Source organism: Microtus pennsylvanicus, chromosome 5 (assembly GCF_037038515.1).
Source record: "Microtus pennsylvanicus isolate mMicPen1 chromosome 5, mMicPen1.hap1, whole genome shotgun sequence".
NCBI lineage: Eukaryota > Metazoa > Chordata > Mammalia > Rodentia > Cricetidae > Microtus > Microtus pennsylvanicus.
This window is the reverse complement of record NC_134583.1, coordinates 18,608,408-18,626,782: the sequence shown is the minus strand read 5'-3', so window position 1 is coordinate 18,626,782 and position 18,375 is coordinate 18,608,408. Positions and strand designations below refer to the sequence as shown.

Below are 18,375 nucleotides of genomic sequence, written 5' to 3'. Positions count from 1 at the left end.
GTACCTCCCAATAAAGCCTGCTGACCTGACCTGAGTTCAACCCACAGTGGCAGAGGAGAACTGATACTTTTAAGGTGTCTTCTGACTTACACATATATCCCATGGCATACTTGTGCCTACACTCATACAGACACAGACACAGACACATACAAATAAATAAATAAACAAATAAATGTAAAAAATAAAAAATAATGAAGTGTTGGGGCTAGAGATATTGCTCTGTGGTTAAGAAGACCGGCTGCTCTTGAAGAGGACATGGGTTTGTTTCCCAGAACCCACACAGAGGACGACAACTGCCCACAACTCCAGTTCCAGTGGATCTAACGCCCTCTTCTCACCTCCTCCAGCATACACAATGGGAAACACACACATGCAGACAGTTCCAGTGGATCTAACGCCCTCTTCTCACCTCCTCCAGCATACACAATGGGAAACACACACATGCAGACAGTTCCAGTGGATCTAACGCCCTCTTCTCACCTCCTCCAGCATACACAATGGGAAACACACATATGCAGACAAAGCACTCATACAAATAATAAATCTTTTACAATAATAATAAGTGCTGCCATGGCTTTGCACTGGGGTGCCCCCTCCCTGCCCCCAGAAAAACTGGCACGACCTCTGCTCCTGTGGCCAAGGAACTGATGCTAATGGCCAATGATAATTGCCACACATCGGCCAGGGGCAGAACTACCACCTTAGGCAATTTTCCCGAGACGAGACTCTTTGATGCTGTCTTCAAGCTAGCTGACCCTCAGTCTCTAGAAAGAGACTGTTCACCAAGTCTCTACGAGGAATTCAATGACTATCTTGTGAAAACCCACAGTAGAATCTCCATTCAGGGTACCCAGGCTCCAGCTGTGGCTACTACATAGGATTTTTTATATACAAATCAAAGTGAATTAAGTCTGATAAACAAGGAAAGAAAATCCTTCCCCTACAAGCATAAGGACCTGACTTCCATCCCCCAGAGCTCGTGTAAACCCACGGTTATAGCAACCTGTGCCTGAAACCCCGGCACCAGGGAGGCAGAGACAGGAGGATGCTTAGGGCTCACTAGACAGGCAGCCAAGCCCTGATCAGTGAAACACCTTGTTTTAAAAAACAAGATGGAAAGTACTTAAGGAAGAAACATGACATCAACCCCTGCTTCAACATGCACATAACCCCACACACACATGAACACGTACATACAAACACAAATGAAAATAAGCTATTTTCAAAATGAATATTCACATAGTGTAGTCCTGAAACTCACAGAACTTGGAGTTCCACTTTAAAAAGTGAACACAGTACAATGTGCAAGTCTTCTAAAATCCCTTGACAAAAAGATTTCCAATATGTACAGTTAGCTGTGGTGGTAACCCATGGGCTGAGAGATACAACAGAATTAGGTGACGCTCCTAAGTGTATGCTTATTTACACAAAACGAGACAGTACCAGATTAAAACGCAAAATTAACTTTTACATCAATCCTTGTGCTGGAGAGATGACTCAATGGCCAAGAGTTCTTGCTACTCCTACAGAGGGCCTAGGTTCAAACCAGCACCCACCTGGAGGCTCAAAACTGCCTATAGCCCCAGTTCTAGGGGATCCAATACCTTCTGTCTCCCAAAGGCTCCTGAAAACATGTTGTTCTCATGATTACAATCTCTCTCTCTCACACACACACACACAATATTTTTTAATAAAAACAATAATCCTTCAACTGGTTTAAGATCACTCTCTCTATCAAAGTCCAGGCCCCTAGTTCTAGGGAAGCCCCATCTGAAGTAGCAAGGCTACTTCAGACAAATGAGCACCACCTAGCACCTGCCTGGAACCTAGCTTGCTACCTAAAGCATTTCAACATTAAACCGCATCACAGGCAGGCACCAACCGTAAACGTCACTAGGAGAATGGGCAATGGACAGTTTTCTGTCCTGAAGAAATTCTAAGTGAAATTAAGCTGTCGTACATTTACCAAGCTAAACCCATTCCTGATTATGCATTTCTGTCTTTAACAAGACCAAACGAGGCTCTATTGGACTGAAGGGAACATTGTCAGGAAATGCCAGAACTCAAATGAGTCCAGCTGAAAGGTGAGCTCTAGTTTGTCTGTGCTCTCCGCTGTAAAGCCTGGGAACCCGCTGACCTGTGGGCATCACCATTCCTCACAGCCTACTAAATCCAGGCAAACTGAATTTCTGGCCACCTCCCTTACCAGAGAGTAACGTTTTATGGTATCTTTTATGTTTGTTACTTTTAAATTAACATACAAAGAATATCATTTCATTGTGGCATTTTCAACATATATATCAATATACTTTGTCCTGTTTTATCTCCCTTGAGCACCATTCTCCATGCCTCCAACTCTCTGCTGAAGGCCCTTTTCCTCCCCCCAAAAAAATCCCCTCTCGTTTTCATGACATGAGTACTCAGTTATGCTTTTTTTTCCCCTCCTTACCCTCTCTCTTAAGATTTGTTCTTTCTCTTCCATGGCTGTCTTCCTATTTTCACGGCCTAATGCATGCATGTCTAATAAACATGTAAATTTGAATCTATATTCCATATATGAGAGAAAACATGCAGCATTTGTCTTTGTGTCTAGTTTATTTCACTTAAAGTAGTGCTGTCCGATTATATACAATTTCCTGCAAATGTCAAGATTTAACTTTTCCTCATGACTGAATAGAATTCTATTATACATATTCACCACATTTTCCTTATTTGTCTGTTGATAGATATGTAGACTAGCTCCATTTCTTAGTTATCGTGCATAATCCATTAATAAACAAAGATTTGCAAATATATCCCTGATATGTTTGCTTAAGAATCTTTCGGGTTACATAAGCAGAAGTGATATACCTAGGTCATATGCTGGCCCTTTTTTTAGTTTTGGGGGGAACCTTCACACAGACTTCCCTAATGGTTGCATTAGTTTACATCTCCCGAGTAGTGTGAAAGGGTTCCCCCATATTCTCACCAGCATTTGACATCTTTTTCTTGATAAGAGTTATTCTCAGTCCTGTGAGATGGAACCCCTAAGACAGTATAGCTCTCTGAAGGCTGAGGATGCCAAACACTTTTTCAAATAGTTATGGGACATTTGTACAGGAAATAGTGTTTGAGAAACCATGTGTAGGATGTGAAGAAGGAGTCTGTGAGTTTAGTGGGAAAAGAAGTGAATCTTAGAAAATGTCTCACTGATTGAAAGATTCATTTCCCTCATTTGAGAAATGAATTGATACAAAGATGAAATGAGATAATAAAGATTGAATTAAATGAATGTTCTAAGGTAAAACTGATTCTCTCTCTCTTGTATGAGAATATTAACCAACATAAAAATTATAGAGTCCCAAATCACCAATTAAATTTATTACACATACTGATTTTCCAAACAGCGGAAACAACATGTGTACAAATACCTACAGATGCCAAAGCCAGTACCCTGGGACCAGATTTCAGCACGTTAGCCTTAAATCATTTAGAAAACCCATTCTATCAGCTCCCTGAGTATCTTCTTCTCTTCACATCATCTTGATTGCTGAGACGTTTCTTTCTCCTGCTCTCTGAAAACCACAAAGAAGCTTATAAAATGCGACAGCCCACACGGACTCACTCCTCATTGGAGTGACTGTTAGCATACCTGAAAGCTTTGTATGGCTCTCTGTTGTGTTCCTCTGTGGCCCAATGCCCCCAAGTTAATCTGAATCCGACCTGGTCCTGTCTCCATTTTCCTTAAGGCAATAATAGAGGAATGAACTTCTCAGTGTCAGACATAAATTGTATCTTCCTGCTTCTTTTTCAGTAGATGTATAAAAAAAATTTAAAGAAACCTTTGACCTTCACTGTCTCAGGTACAGCCATCTGTTGTCGCATCTCATTATGTCTCCCGTCGCACAATGCATTTCCAAACACAGCTTTCCAGTCTACATCTGAGTGCCTCCCATTTGGACACAAACTGTGGCAGAATCTTAGATTTTAAACAATACACTGCTTAGGGTAACTTCAGGAACATTATTGCACTGGCAGCATGAAAGATAGGAAGTGCGCATCTGCATTCATGTCTGCACTAACAAACTATGAAAAAGTGCACATGAATAGGGAAAGGTGAAGACAGGATATTCAGATAACTTATACATTTCATTTTAAACCAAATTTAAATTTATTCAACCTACATTAAAAAACCTTTGTCATTATCTGTTTAACTCAAATAATCAAATCTCCCTTTGGTGATATGACTTGTACATTTTTCAATAAACTTGTCTGTTAGGTTTTTGATCTATTTACATAAAACGTCTAAGTTTAAATAACATGTACTGAAAATGAAATCAATGTCTTTAAAAGGGCTATCCATCCAATTTTGGTCCCTTTTTATAGGACCCTTGGATGGTTTCCAAGTCAAAAGCATTAACAAGTTGTCTGTCGCACGTTTTCCCCTAATTTGAATTAAACCATAGTTGCAGATGACAGAAGCTCGCCTTTCATCTTTTATAGAAGGTCGCCCAGCTCCTAGCGAGCAAGCCGGGAGCTCCTTCTGGAACTAAACACTTGGGCTGCGCCGTCTGTTGAGTCCTCCCTGTGTTTCTCACACCTGGGTGGTCAAGGGTCACATATGACCTCGGCCGTGCGGGTGCCTCTGCCTTCTTCCCTTCGGTGGCAGATGGCGAGAGCGTAGGTCACTGGTGCTCAGCTCCCCGTCGCAGCCAGGCAGGGCCCGGAACCGAGACAAGCCTGGCTGCGACCCCTCGCCTGTCAAGGGTCGCAGGGGTTTTTCAGAGCGCTTTTGCTCCAGAGGTTCCTGGGCTGTGCTCTCAAAGGAGGTGAAACTCCCATTCCATTGCCCAATCCTGAAACTCCTGTTCTTGGGAAACCGAAGCTGAATCACTGAAAATGCACGGAGAGAGAGGCTCTGGCACCCGGTACCCCGGGGCCTTACACCATAGCAAGGCTTCCGAAGTACCGCGGCCGCCGCCCGGGCTCCAGCGCACTGCTGGTCCGCCACCAATAGCAGGCCTGTCTGCAAGGGATGAGCCAATGGAAGCTATAGAAATAAGGACAATGACCGCCCATTCGGCTCAACTCCGCCAACTCCACAAGCTCAGCAGCGCTAACCATTCTCTTGCTTGGAGCTCAGAATCACTAAAAGCTTTTTCCCCACCACAGCCAGACCTACAGCTCTAGTCTTGGCTTTCCTCTGGACTAAAGCGCCTCTTCCCTGCACTTCTGCTTAAACTCAACCCTCATAGACCAGCCAAGCTTTTCAAATCTTAGTAACTGGAAACGAAAACAACATTCACTTCGAGCCATCAGCCTTTGAAACTGGTTTCTGGGCTTACAGTGGAAACCAAACAAGAAGTCTGAAAATGTTTCTTCAGGTTTAGAAAGCCTCTATTTACGGAAAATGTTGTGGCTTCTCCCAAAGCTAGAAGAACAAAACTAATGTCCTGCACAAGCTGTCACTGCTTAGAAAACCTGGCTCCAGCCCTTCTCTTTGTGGCGAAATCTTAAGTGATAGCAGATATCAACTTACTAGAGTAGAAGTGAGAGCTTTCTGTGCACCAGGCATGATGCTAAGTAAGAGCATCACCTTAGAGTGCTCAAAACTACCGTATTTTACCCTGTGTTACAAATGAAGAAACAGTAGCAACAGAAGGTCTGGTCCAAAATGCGACGCTAATAAGTGCCAGCGGCAACACCAAACCCCAGATATATCTGACCTATTTAAGTTAGCAAAACTTTTAAATATTCAACTTAAGTAATGCTAAACAACCTGGAGCCTTTCGCTTCTGAAAGACGTGAATCGTCCTCCTCTTCTTTTTATTCATTTATATTTCATACCATGGCACAGAATATTCTGTTAAAAATCTAGGAAGTATTCAGTACCTTTGGCGTTGCTCTCAATGAGTTAAGGTCACCAATATATTGAGTAAAAGGGAGTAAGAAGAAAGGGACGGATGCCTGAATTCCATAACTAGGGAGTCTGAGGCATAAGGATTCCCTAAGTTCAAACACAGTCTAAGGCACACAGAAAAATCTTGTCTCAAGAAAACTTTTCTGAGAAAAACTGAGAAAGCTTCATTTAGCTGACTGTGTTTTCTGATTGGACTTCAATGGAGAGATAAACAATGGCATTAATTATCTCTGGAGTTAGGATGAAAAGCATGAACAAAGAACGGGGTTGACTTAGTTTATGGAGAATTACAAACAATCTGCAATTAAGAACTTTGAAAATCTATGTTTAGTTTTTATTTTTAATGTTATAATCTAGTCTAAAAGGGAGAAACAGGTGGCTGGAGCTTTGTTTTACCAAATCAATATCAATTCTTAATGTATTTCATTTAACTAATTCTCCATGTATTTCATTTAACCAAACAATTCTTGTTTGTTTGCTAACTATTTTTCCACCAAACAGAAGTTACAGTAACTAGTACTGATCTAGGAAATGAAGTGCAGGCCATAATTTTATAACTAATAGAATATTTTCCCCATGTTTTAAATCTGGACTTCTAATTTTCCCTTGAGGACTTAGAAGAGCTGATGTCAGGAAAAAGAAAATTCTTTCAACCTTCTGTCCGAGGATGTATCTGCTTTTGAGTGACCACTATTACGAAGGACAAGACCGCAAAGGACAAAACATGGTAGCTAAGCAAGTGGTGGAAAACTGATTTACAGAGCTTAGGTTCCTTTCTAGTCAAGAGTATCAGGACCATCCCTGAACCTCCTTCCTAGAGGGAAGAAATTCAAGGAGCCCAGAAGAGTTCCTCTACAAAAGTGTATTACCATTATGTTCACAAAACTGATCTCTGCCTCCCTGTCTCTATCTCTCTCTGTCTCTTTGTGTGTATCACCCCCTCGTTATGCTTTCTCTTAGACAACAAGACAATCTCTAGTCAGCTAACACTGAAAGACTATAATTCCCAGCACACATCTTTGCATCTCCTCATAAAAGTAATCTTTTGGAAGATCACCACTAATAGAAATCAAATGTTCTTAGCTGTGATGAAAAAAAAAGTTTCTGCCATTACCTAGTGACCAAGAGGCAGTGTTTCCTGCTGGAGACAGCACTGGGGACTTGCAAAGCATTCAGGATTCAGGATTCAAAGGACAAGATTGGGTGACTGTGGCCATGAGAACCCTGCAAATTGTCTAAACTAACCTCTGAGAAAACAGCTGCAGGCCTGGGCCCTCAGTGTACCTGCCTTTAACTAAGGGCCTAATTCCCTGTTTCTAAAAGGGGGGGGGGGATTCTTTCTAGAATGTATATCTAACATCACTTTTTAAAAATAGCAAATACAGTCACTGCTAACAATTTTGCCATTCTAATTACTGTCTGTACACTGTGATAAAATTATATTTCCTCTTCTGTAAAATGGGGCCAAAACTAACAGCACAAAGTTACTGGAAGAAGAAAAAGGGGGAGGGAGACCTAAGCACCTCCAAAAAAACAGGTCCTCTTCTAGTGTTTGTTGAATTAATACTAAAATGCATGACTCATAAAATGCTTAGAGCAAATTTCCTTTTATAGTTCCAAATAAAACTCTGTCAAAATGGTAGACAACAAGAAATACTGATTCTGGTTCCATGATTCTTTGTGACAAGGAAATATTTGTATATATGTAAAGGTTACTTTTTTTTGTTTGTGTTTGCTTTTCCTTGAAGGTCCTTGAAGTGAACATAATACACTTAGCATAGTTACCAATGGTTTAGAAACCAATGGGCTTTGCCTGCTCTCTGTAAACCCCGATTAACATTAATTCTGTGAATAATGTAAATCTTCTCTGACTTATCTTGTGAAGTTTCCTCAATGGTTGTTTTCGAATTGAACTACTTCTTCCAAGGATCCTCTGAAGTTGCCAAGTAATCGAACTCTCGTCTGTATCTTTATTAGTCTTAAAGATTGCACAAAATGGAAACAAGAGCAAAGTACTGTATCCACTGTACATCATTCATTATAAAACAACATACACATCTGGATTCTACCAAATAGAATATTCTTTAAAATTTATATATTGCGTGCTCTTAGATTCATGCGTTATTTTACATTTATCATTATTCTCTCATAAATAATTGCAACTTGACCAATTTGTGTATCCACTACCACAGTATACACAATGTGGCAAGGAGTGGTCTTTGACAGGAGAACGGCTTAAAAAAAACGGAAACAAGTATGTGGGTGTCACAGCTACTGTTTGGCCTACGCGGTGAAATACTAACAAAATTGACGCTAAACATCTTTCCAAAAGGCACGATTTCCTCCACAGAAAAGAACGTTTTCAAAAACGTGTGGCAGATAAAATCATCACCTTTGAGGGCACTGAGATGCTTATATTGATGTGATCCTGAACCCCAAGACCAGAATGCCTGCAGGGAGAGGGTCTATGCCAGAGTCTAGAGGCCTGAATTATGGAGACACACGCCCAACGGGCTGTTTGTTAACTGTTTTTCAGCCCATCCTTAAACGTTGCTCCATTCCAGAACTGGAGAAGCTCACTGTTCCAAATCCAGTACCCTCCCCAGAATAACGGCAGTATCAGCAAAGTCTGTCCTGTCACCACCTCTCTCTACTTTGTCCACACCCCTTCCCTTTCCACCGAAGCGTTAGGAGTCGCGCTCGCCTCGGCCCCCAGCCTCGGGGTCGCTCTGGTCATCCGTGAAGCAGACGTCCACATCACTGTCCTCGCTCTTGGGATCCCCAGGCTCCAGGGCATAGCCCGGCTCCGCGCCCGGGCCGTCGCCCGCCTTGGCGATCAGGCTCTGGCCCGGGTGGCGGGATTTGACGTGACGCTCCAGATCCCGGCGGCGCACCAACACCTTGCCGCAGAACTCGCAGCGATAGGGCGTATTGCCCTCCGCGTGCAGTCGGATGTGCTTGTTGAGATTGCTAGGGTCGCCGAAGGGCCGCAAGCACACTTTGCACTTGAGCGGCTTGTAGCCCGTGTGCGTCCGCATGTGGATCTTGAGCCCATACTTGCGCGAGTACAGCTTGCCGCAGTAGAGGCACAAGTGGCCCGTCTTGGGCTTGCCTGCTGCGCCCCCGCCGCCGCTGCCTGTCGCTGCCACGACGGCCGAAGGCAGAGTCCCCGAGTCCAGGCGGGCGCGACCCTTACCGGCCGCCATCTCGGAAAGCTGCTGCGTGTGCATGGCGATCTCGCGGTCGATACTGGCCAAGGAGCCCAGCTCCGCCGGGCCGATCGCCGCCGCCGCGGGCCCGCTCAAATAGGAGATGGACTCGGGGTATTTGAGAAGCCCGCCCAAGTGCAGCTTGAGCGGGTAATAGGCGGCAGGGGGGCCGTAGAGCAGGTCTCCGCCGTACACCGTAAAGGCCGGCATGACGGCGGGCAGGGGGCTGCACTCGCCGCTGGAGTAGGCTTTGAGCCCGCCCGCGGCGTCGAGGGGCGGCAGCGCGCAACGCTCCAGGGGGAGCCCGGGTGCAGGGAGAGCAGCGTAGCGCGGGGTGGGCAGCGCAGCAGCTGCGGGCGGGGCGCGCTCCACGTGCTTAAAGGCGGACACCTCCTCCGTGTGACCCGCCAGCAGGGGGAAGGCTCGCAGTGCCCCGGGACACGCCAGGCCGGGTGGCGGCGGGTCCCCCGCGAGCAGACACTTGGGGTGGTGGTGGTGGTGGTGAGCGTGGTGGTGATGGTGGTGGTGGCCAGAAGGACTCTCCCCACTATTGGGGCGCCCGCCTGCCCGACCCCCACCCAGCAGCCGGCCCAGTGCCAGGCCGGGCCCCTTACCGCCGCCCTCTTCCCGGTAGGGGTCGCCCTGCGCGGCTGCCCGGGCTAGGCCAGCGGGTTTGAAAGCCGAACGCACGCCGGGGTAAAATGCCAAGCCGCTGCCGCCGGCTGCGGAGCCGCCCACGATGCCCAGGAAGTGACTGTGTGCGCGGGCCACCCCGCTCCCTTCCAGGGTGCGATCTGGCTGCTCCTTGCTCTTCCTGGGAGTTCCCCACTTGCTCGGGGACGGTGAAGTGGCCGGGGGCGCCAGGGAAACCTCCCGCTTGATGCTCTCCCGCGCTCCGCAAGCCGGGGCGAGTTGAAGGGCCTGTGCTTGGGGCCTCAAAGCACCTGCCTGGAGGGGTGCGGTCAAGTCCGGGGCGGTGGGTTTTGGAGGGAGGCCAAGGGCTTCTGCGGCCGGGCCAGCGCCGGGTCTGGCCGCGTGCTCCTGATGCAGGAAGGCGCGGCCGCCGCCGCCGCTGAGCACGCAGTGGAAACGCAGGTGTGCCTTGAGACTGTTAGGGTATCGAAACGTCCTCCAGCAGTACCAGCAGATGTAGCGCTCCTCTCCTGGGCAAGAGACAGTGGGAAAGTAACCCTGTGAGAAGCAAGGGAGCCAGAAGGAAAGCGCGCCGGGGCACCAGGCAAAGTCCAGGTTTTGACCCATGGTGCTGCAGAAGCGGGGATGTGGTTGAGGGTCTTAGGGCTGACAGATAAAGTTCAGTAACCCTATCAAAACCCTCCCAAAGCGTGTAAATGGCCAACCCTTGTCACCTCTATCCTCAAAGGCCTACTCAAACAGCAAACCAGGTAATTGGGGCCGTCCAATGAAGACTTCCTCCAAACTCTCGTAGTAAATACCCTTTGGAAGAGAAGGGCACAGGAAAACTGACTGGGAAGGGCAGAGAGCAGCTGTTGCCCTAAATCAAGTGTTGAAGCCTGTGCCCATCTGTTGGCGTTTACAGAATAGGTGGCGTATGTCAAGGAGTTGGATAAACTGAACAAAGGCCAATCTAATAGTCGTGAGCTCCTCATTACCAGGCGAGACAATATCCTGTATGTATGGGCCATATGTAATCATTCCTTTTCATATAACAATGTCTTTTGTGGCGGCTCTCCGCCCTTTCTACCCCCTCCCAGACTTAAACACTCGCCTGAGGTTTTCCTGGAGCGTGACCAAATGAATCCCCACATAAGGATTGTGATTTGCTACTCTTCAAAATTATATGCGTCCTTATTTCTTTTAGTAACTTCATCGGACTGCATTGAAGAAAAAAAAAGTTCTACGTTTTGATATCCTACGATGGATGATTATATCCTGAGAAGGATGGTGTAGCGTTATCTTCTCAGTTCTACCTGAAAGTTAACTAACTCCTAGATAGGTGCAGAGATACAAACCCGGGCGAGATATATTTCACTTAGTAGATATATAAAAATGAGAAAGGTACTCTTCTCTTAAAAGTGCAGAGTTCTCTACCGTAAGTGTTATGCTGGTGTGCATGTGTAGTTAGTGTCAATTCTTTGTGTCTCTTCCACTGTAAGTCTTGACTTACTAGGGTCATTGAACACAATCCAGAGACAGATGTGTGGTATAGCTACTAATCAGGTACTAAAAGCTAATTTCTATGTACCACTGTGCACACAAATGCAGTCCTGCAGTTTGTTGTGTTTTTAAGTGATTGATTGATAAAATTAATGATGTCTGTGAGAAAGAAGTTGATTGGGCCACATGGAAAACCCGAAGTACACGGTAGATTTCTTAAGGTTTACTGGAAAAGTTCCATTCTCGCTCTTTATATCCACTCAGCTCCTGCTTTTAAGACATTACTAAAGAGCTTGTCATGGTGGCACAAGACTTTAATCTCAGCCCTTGGAAAGCAGAGGCAGACAGATCTTTGTAAGCTGGAGATCAGCTTGCTCTACATAGTAAGTTTCAGTCCAGGGAGGGCTCTCTCAAAGGAGGGGAGCGGTTTATTCCAGTAGAGATCAAAGGAGAACTGGGAGAAATAGGGGGACAGACGATTTGCTTATACTACTCTATTCCAGGTGTTTCTTAAAGACTTACACAAGAGCATGGCAATATTCCTGCTGCCTGCGTAAAACACCTATGTAAAAACAACTCTTAGAAAAAGAGGAGGACGGTCCCTTGGTTTCCTTGGAGTGTTTGAAGTTCAGCTGCTCCTTTACATCCTCCCTTCAAGAGTTTTCAGTCTGCTCCAGAATGGCTCTGCCAATGCAAAGCCAAGGACACTTTGTTCTTAAAATGAAGGGCAGTAACCCAATCTTTCTGTGAAACTGAAACTAACTGAAGTTAGCTGGTATTGGAAAAAAGATGTTATCCCTGATCATTTCTTCCTCTTCCCAAAACGTAGGGCAAGTGTGTGTGTGTGTGTGTGTGTGTATCCCAGCTTATCTTCATCAACAGGTCCTGCAGATCCTAAGGTTCAACTCTTACCAAGTGAGTCCCTCTTCATAAATGACTTTGCTCCTCCCTTTCATGCAATTTTAAAGATTTCAGACATGCCAATCTAGAAATGCCGGGTTCAAAATAGGCTATAACCTTCCCCAACAGTAAAATGATGGATTTTTTTATTATCAGTTGCCATATGGCATTTGTAAAAGTAGTTGACTGAAATAAAATACATGGGTTAAACAAGCAGCCTTTCCCTGTTTGGTTGTCCCTATGGGAAATGTTCTGTGTAGAAGTGGCTGGCACAATTTGTTGTAGAGTGGCAAGCTTGAGACTTCCCTTACAGACAGCTGTGCTTATTCCTGGAAGGACTTGACAAAAGATTCTGATAATGTAGTTCAAGGAACAAACTATATTAGGATAATTCTTATGAATACTGGACATAAAAAACCTATTTTAAAACAAATAGAATTGATTTACAGAAAACAGTGGTACTTTGAAGTGAAATGACTCGTTTCTCTAAATAACCTGTCCAGCCCAAGAATTGTTTCCAAATAGCTACACTTTTATCAATATTTACCTGTTTCTGAAGGGACACAGTGGAGTAGCCATTCTGGAGGAGATTGTGTTAAAGTATTTTGGAACACTTTTGTTGTTGTTGTCTATAAGTAAGTAGCTTCTTGGGAAAATTATAAACAAGCTAAAACAATTAAGGAGTAGGGGGAAGGGCAGAGGAAGCCGAATGGAGTAAGAGAAGGGAGTCTCAGAACCTTAACTACTGTAGCCTTCTTCCCACAGGAAGTGTCCTTCAGTGCTGTGTGGAGGGTTTGAAATGTGGTCCTCTCTAGTGGCTACCCCTTAATTTGCATTAACTGGCTCTTGGCTTGGAAGGAATCAAATAAATCTGAGAAGAAACTGGGATACATCCCAGATTCAATTTAAGTAGACTTAGGGGGAAACGGATAAATACCATTTTAAGCAAGAACTTTAGTACCTGCTAAGGGACCAGCTGCTTGTGCCATGATGCTTCTAAAATGTTATCAAATACACTGCTGTCCTGTAAAACTAACAGAGAAAGAGCACCTTTGTACCTTTTTAAAAGTATTCTAGGTTTAAGTTTTGAGGTCTAGAACTCAAGATGTATTTGTTGTGGCGTATTAAGTCTCCTCTATTGGTTCATCACTAAGTAAATGCTTGTCATTCGGGATACTTAATGGGAAAGAGAGAAACCATGAAGTTCCTAAGGAGTATTCCGCTGCAGTTGAGGACAAGATTACTACCCACTTTTGTTACCACTTGCTAATGGTTTTAAGGCAGCAGCTCCCTCTTTGCCTGTGTAAGGAGCATGAATTCCTCTTCCACGGAGCGGAACAGAAAGGTTCTTCAGGTCTGGGATCACCTCCCACTACCCAGGAGAAGAGTTGAACTCTACACTTGCTCACCCTCACTGTTGGGGAGACCTTCTCAGAGGCAATACCTTTCTCATCGTGAGTCGGAGTTGCAGTTGTGGGGATGTCAAACCACTGAGCCAAAGAGTTAGAATACCACACAGTCAGCTCTTCCCCTGGCTGGACATCTCGTAATGCTCGATAGAAGATCTAGGATGCAATAATAATAATAATAATAATAATAATAATAATAATAATAATAATAATGCAATAACAATAATAGTAGTAATAATAAGGTTTCTGTTATTTCCTGGTGCTTGAGAATAGAGGTTTAAATGCTGACGTTGTGGCCCTGGAGAAGCTACTGGGTAGCTTTGAATCTCATCCTTCTTCCTTTAAATAGCAAACCAAAAGTATCTTCCTTGCAGGGTCATTGGCACGTTTAAAAGGAGAACTCTTGCCTTTCAAAGTTCTTTACTTACAAAATGCCCGGCTGCCTTAGGGACCATTAGTAGATGCAATTGGAATTGACAAGGATGAGGGGCACTGACAGTACCTGTCCTCCTGGTAAGTCTGCAACAGCTTCCAGAGTCTGTTCCTGGGGGTTCCTGGCAGCCCGGATTAACCCTATCCACTCCAGTGGGGAGCCCCCTGACTCGTCCACCAGCTCCCCTCTCACCATGCGCACCTGCAATACAAGCAATGGTCATTTCCCCACATGCCACAGCCAGGCTCACAACCCAGAGGGAAGACTGTACTCCGCCCCACCCAACTTCGGAAAATGCTCTTTGACCCAACCTCTACGAGCTGTTGGGAGAATAATTCCTCGGTGCCTCAGTTTAGAGGATGGAGAAAAGAAAAAGGTTGAATGTTAGCACCACGACCATCACCACAACCACACACCTTGGAAACATCAGCTGAAAAAGGCATTCTCTGAGAGCTCCCGGAGGCGTACAGTCACAAAACACTCGCCCACCTCTCTCTATGCGCGCGGTTCTAGGATCCTTAACACCGGGAGGGAAGTGGTTCCAAGTTCAAGCCCGTTCTGAAGCCTGGCGCAGTATTCCTACCCTGTTTCTCAGCCTCCCCATTCTATAGAACTGCTCGTAGGTGCAAGAGAACTCCGCGGTGAAATGCTCAGAACAAAGCCAGCGCAGAGAAATTTTGCCTGCAGCTAGCAGGCCATTTAAAAGCAATTAAATCGCGTTTAAAGAGAGAGGCGTGGTTAGCTACAAAACCGGCTGTAGAGCGGAATGAGAGACCAGAGGCTTTCTGGCACCTGGAGTAAGGTGCAGGTCCTGCTCCTCAGACACGGAAGATACTTCTTGCAAAAAAGCTCTAGACGCTGGCTAAAACCACCGTCTTTCCTTTTTAAACAAGCTTTTGACTTAATTTCCCGGTCCTGCCTGCCAGTCCTTGACTGCTAAGGCATCCCCCACCCTCTGCAGGCAAGAGTCTTTAAATTCCCCCTCTAATCAGGGGTCAAGACTGTGGGGGTGGGGGGAGGAAGCGGTCAGCGTTGAAGAGTTGTCCCTGCTGATCTCGGACTCTGAGAATCAGCTGCAAGGGTCCCAACTGGGTGTCCCCTCGAGCATGGGGCCCAGCTACCTCTCAAACGGCATCAAGATTAATCACCACAAGACTCATCCTCTCTCCATTTCCTACCCAAACCCAAAAGTAAATAAATGGGGACTTGGTATATTCCGAGAACTAATAGCCTCACAAGAACTGTCTCCTCCGAGAAAAGGGATTGACTTGTTTAAGACAAAATTTAAGCCTCAAATGAGTAAACAGAACCGCGGAAAAAGTCCTTCTTATCCGATGCCTCCAGAGAAAAGGGTATGTTTGCCCAAAGAAGCAAGAGCCCAGGTGAGAGTTAGGAACCTTTACCACCTTGCTGAGGACACCCCGAGAGCGCTGGGGAAAACTATCAGTTCCCACAGGCCCCCATCCCTACAGATCCTGGCGCACCGATCTAGAGTCTGTTTCCACTCAGCTCTGTCCTCCCTTCAACCCACCCCACGTCCAGCTCAGTTATGAGACATTCTAAGGCTAATCGGATAATTCTACTCTGCAGAATTAGCAGGTATCCCTTTTCTCCGCTTTTCCTCTCTATCCCTTTTCTGGATCGGAGCAATGGGAGGCGAACCGCAAGGGACGGAAATCCAGAATGGCCCAGTACCTTTTTCTTGGGCCCTGGTTCCCTGCGATCTGACAGGTACTTGCCCAACTTGAAGGTGCCAGGCACGGGCCCCAGGCGCAAGCCAGCCGGGATGCAGCAGTCAGCGTTCACGCTGGTGGCCGGAGTGCGTGAAGTTCCATGCATTGTTGCCACCGCCGCCTGGCAGACGCTGGGGCTCGCGGGGTCCTCCACGAGGAGAGAGTGACAGAACCAGGAGCAGCCTCATGCGATGAAGGAGCCGCACCCCGACGTGCGTCTTCTGCCCGCAGAGTGACGCGGGCGGGCATGCACTGCGCCTTTTCAATCCGGGCGGGCGCCTCTTGGCACCGCGAGCGCAAGGGCGCGGAGTTTGGTGAGAGAGTTGCGCTGTGAAGCAGCTGCAGAGTCCCACCCGAGAGGGTCACATGGAGTGGTTCCCTCAGCCCCCTGCATAATCGAGGCCTCTGAATGGCTAGCACACAATGGTCCAGGCGACCTTCCCATTCCTAAAAATCCAATTTGTCAAGGGCGAAGAAAAGGCGCTGGTGAATCAAAGGTCCGGCGGGACCATTAATCCTCAGCATGGGGTATTGTCCCTGAGACAGTTACGATATTTTAAGTGACAAATCCACTGTATAATTTCTCCATAAATTTTACTTCCTTTTATTGTTCGCCGACAAACCAGTTTTGGAAAATAAGTGACTACTTTAAGTCTACTTGGCTGATTCCTTTGAGCCTTGGTCTACTTCAAAGATTCTTAATTCTCTCCCCTTGGCTTTATTGTAAAGGAGATTAAACAAAGAGATGGAGACTGTTTGGAGGACTTGTTAACTTCTATTGATTTCTGGCGTGTGCCATACAGAAATTAGGCAGGTACTTGATGGGAAAACACCAGAAAATACCTACACTTTTCAAATAACGACCATAGTTCCATTTCAGGGATTGGGTTCAGGCCAGTCCACCATTCAGAACCACGTTGGCTGTTCCCTCTACCCGGATTTGCCCCAAAATATGAAACCACCGGAACAATTTGAGAGGGAGAAGCCAGCTGAGCATCACTGCCGCTCTTCACACTCAGGGCCGTTGAGTTTTCTCTGAGGGTAGGAAGCAGCCACAAAGCTTCCGTAGGAGCTGCGCTCTGTGGATATAACTGCGGCCTTGAAGGGGAGGAAGTTCTCCGCAGGGCTGTTAATCACTTATTCCCCGCCGCCTCCCCCCCCCCCCCACACACACACCGGCCTGCGACTCATCAATTCGAACCTTGTTTTACTTTTAAGTTTAAAACCGGGAGAAAGTCCTGGCACTTACTTCTCCAGAACCAAAAGGCTGGATTTTTACTTATGTTTAAAGCAAACAAAACAACAAACAAACAAAAAAGACCGCAATCTCTCAGCAGGGTGAGAAGAGCCATAGCAGGCATTTGGGTCAACTCGGGGCACCTTTCAGCAAATCCCACGCTGCCACCACTGAAGTCACCAGGAAACTCCTGCAGTGGCTCCAATGATGTGTCCTCAATCCCACCCCATTCCCACCCCCTACCCCATCATAGAAAATAGAACAGAGGACCCTGTGCAGCACGCTCATTAATGCCTTGCCCAAGAAGATGCAGTTGTGCTGTCTAGATCAGAAGTGACACTGGCTAACAGGATGTCCGGACAATCGAAGAGGGCCTTTAAAGTCGCCTCCTAAGCTGCCATCTGTTGGAAACCTGTATTTACAACCTAGGCAGGGCCAGGAAACTAATTCAAGCCCTGAGACACCATCGGTGTGAATTATTCGGAGCCTCAGTCTCCAGATCTGCAAAGTGGAGCGGCTGGGTGCTAATGGTCGCTTGCCACGCTATCCACTATTCACCCAAGCATGTTGGGAAAGTGAGCAATAGTGGCACTAAGAAAGTCACAAAACTCGTTGCTTGCATCAATGGGAAAGCCAGGCCAGGTCAAAGGTCTCAAGTCTGAGTAAATCAAGACAAGACCATGCTGAACACAAAGAAAACAGACTCGGTACCCAGTCCACAGCCTAGGGAGCTATGCCTCCTTGGGACACCAGAAAGTCTCTTGGTGGGCTTTAAGCAGCTGTGCTCATGTGACTGTGCGTTTTGCCCGGAACTATTTTCTAAGACAGCAAACTCTCAGTTTCACGCTCAACCTTCCAATTGCTCCCCTCCAGAGATAGAAGAGGGCCTTTGATCCCAGGGCCCATGAATGGCAAAACCGGGGAAGGGAGAGGGAGGGGGCCTGAGGAAGCCTCTCCGATGAGTCCAGGGCAATAAATTTTAAGCCATGAACATGCCCCTCTAACCTCTGGCCTGGCAGCTCCGGATGACACCCAGTTTAACTTACCAGCACTGAGAACGAGAAGGGGGCGAGCTCAGGGCCTGGGTTCGGGACGCCTCCCTAGCCCTTCTTAACCAGTGAAAAAGCGTGAACGACACGCGAACAATTTTATCAATAGGACCATGTAAAGGCCGACTGTGAGGAAAGTTATTTATTAATATAGCCAATTGTGGCTGGTTCCCAGCCCCGCGAGAAGAAAGAGACTGCGCCAGAGGCATTCACACCAGCTCGCCGAGTTTTATTCTGTCCTGTGGCTCAGAGTTGCAGTTCCCCAAGTGAAATAAATTGTCCACAAAGGAGAAAAGGAACACATTTTCTTTTATTTTTCCTCCCCTAAAAAGCAAGGGTGAAACCAATCTAATGTGCCCAGTGGAGCAAG

At 46.3% G+C, this 18,375-nt stretch overlaps 1 protein-coding gene across 1 annotated transcript; it reads right to left on the bottom strand.

Moving 5' to 3' along the window:
* Positions 1 to 8,586: 8,586 nt before the first annotated feature.
* Prdm13 (PR/SET domain 13) lies at positions 8,587 to 15,968 on the bottom strand. The gene is given in 5 exon segments (XM_075974632.1): positions 8,587 to 10,271; positions 13,589 to 13,709; positions 14,056 to 14,187; positions 15,682 to 15,905; positions 15,908 to 15,968. Coding segments are annotated over 5 exon segments (2,223 nt in total).
* Between the last annotated feature and the right edge of the window lie 2,407 nt (positions 15,969 to 18,375).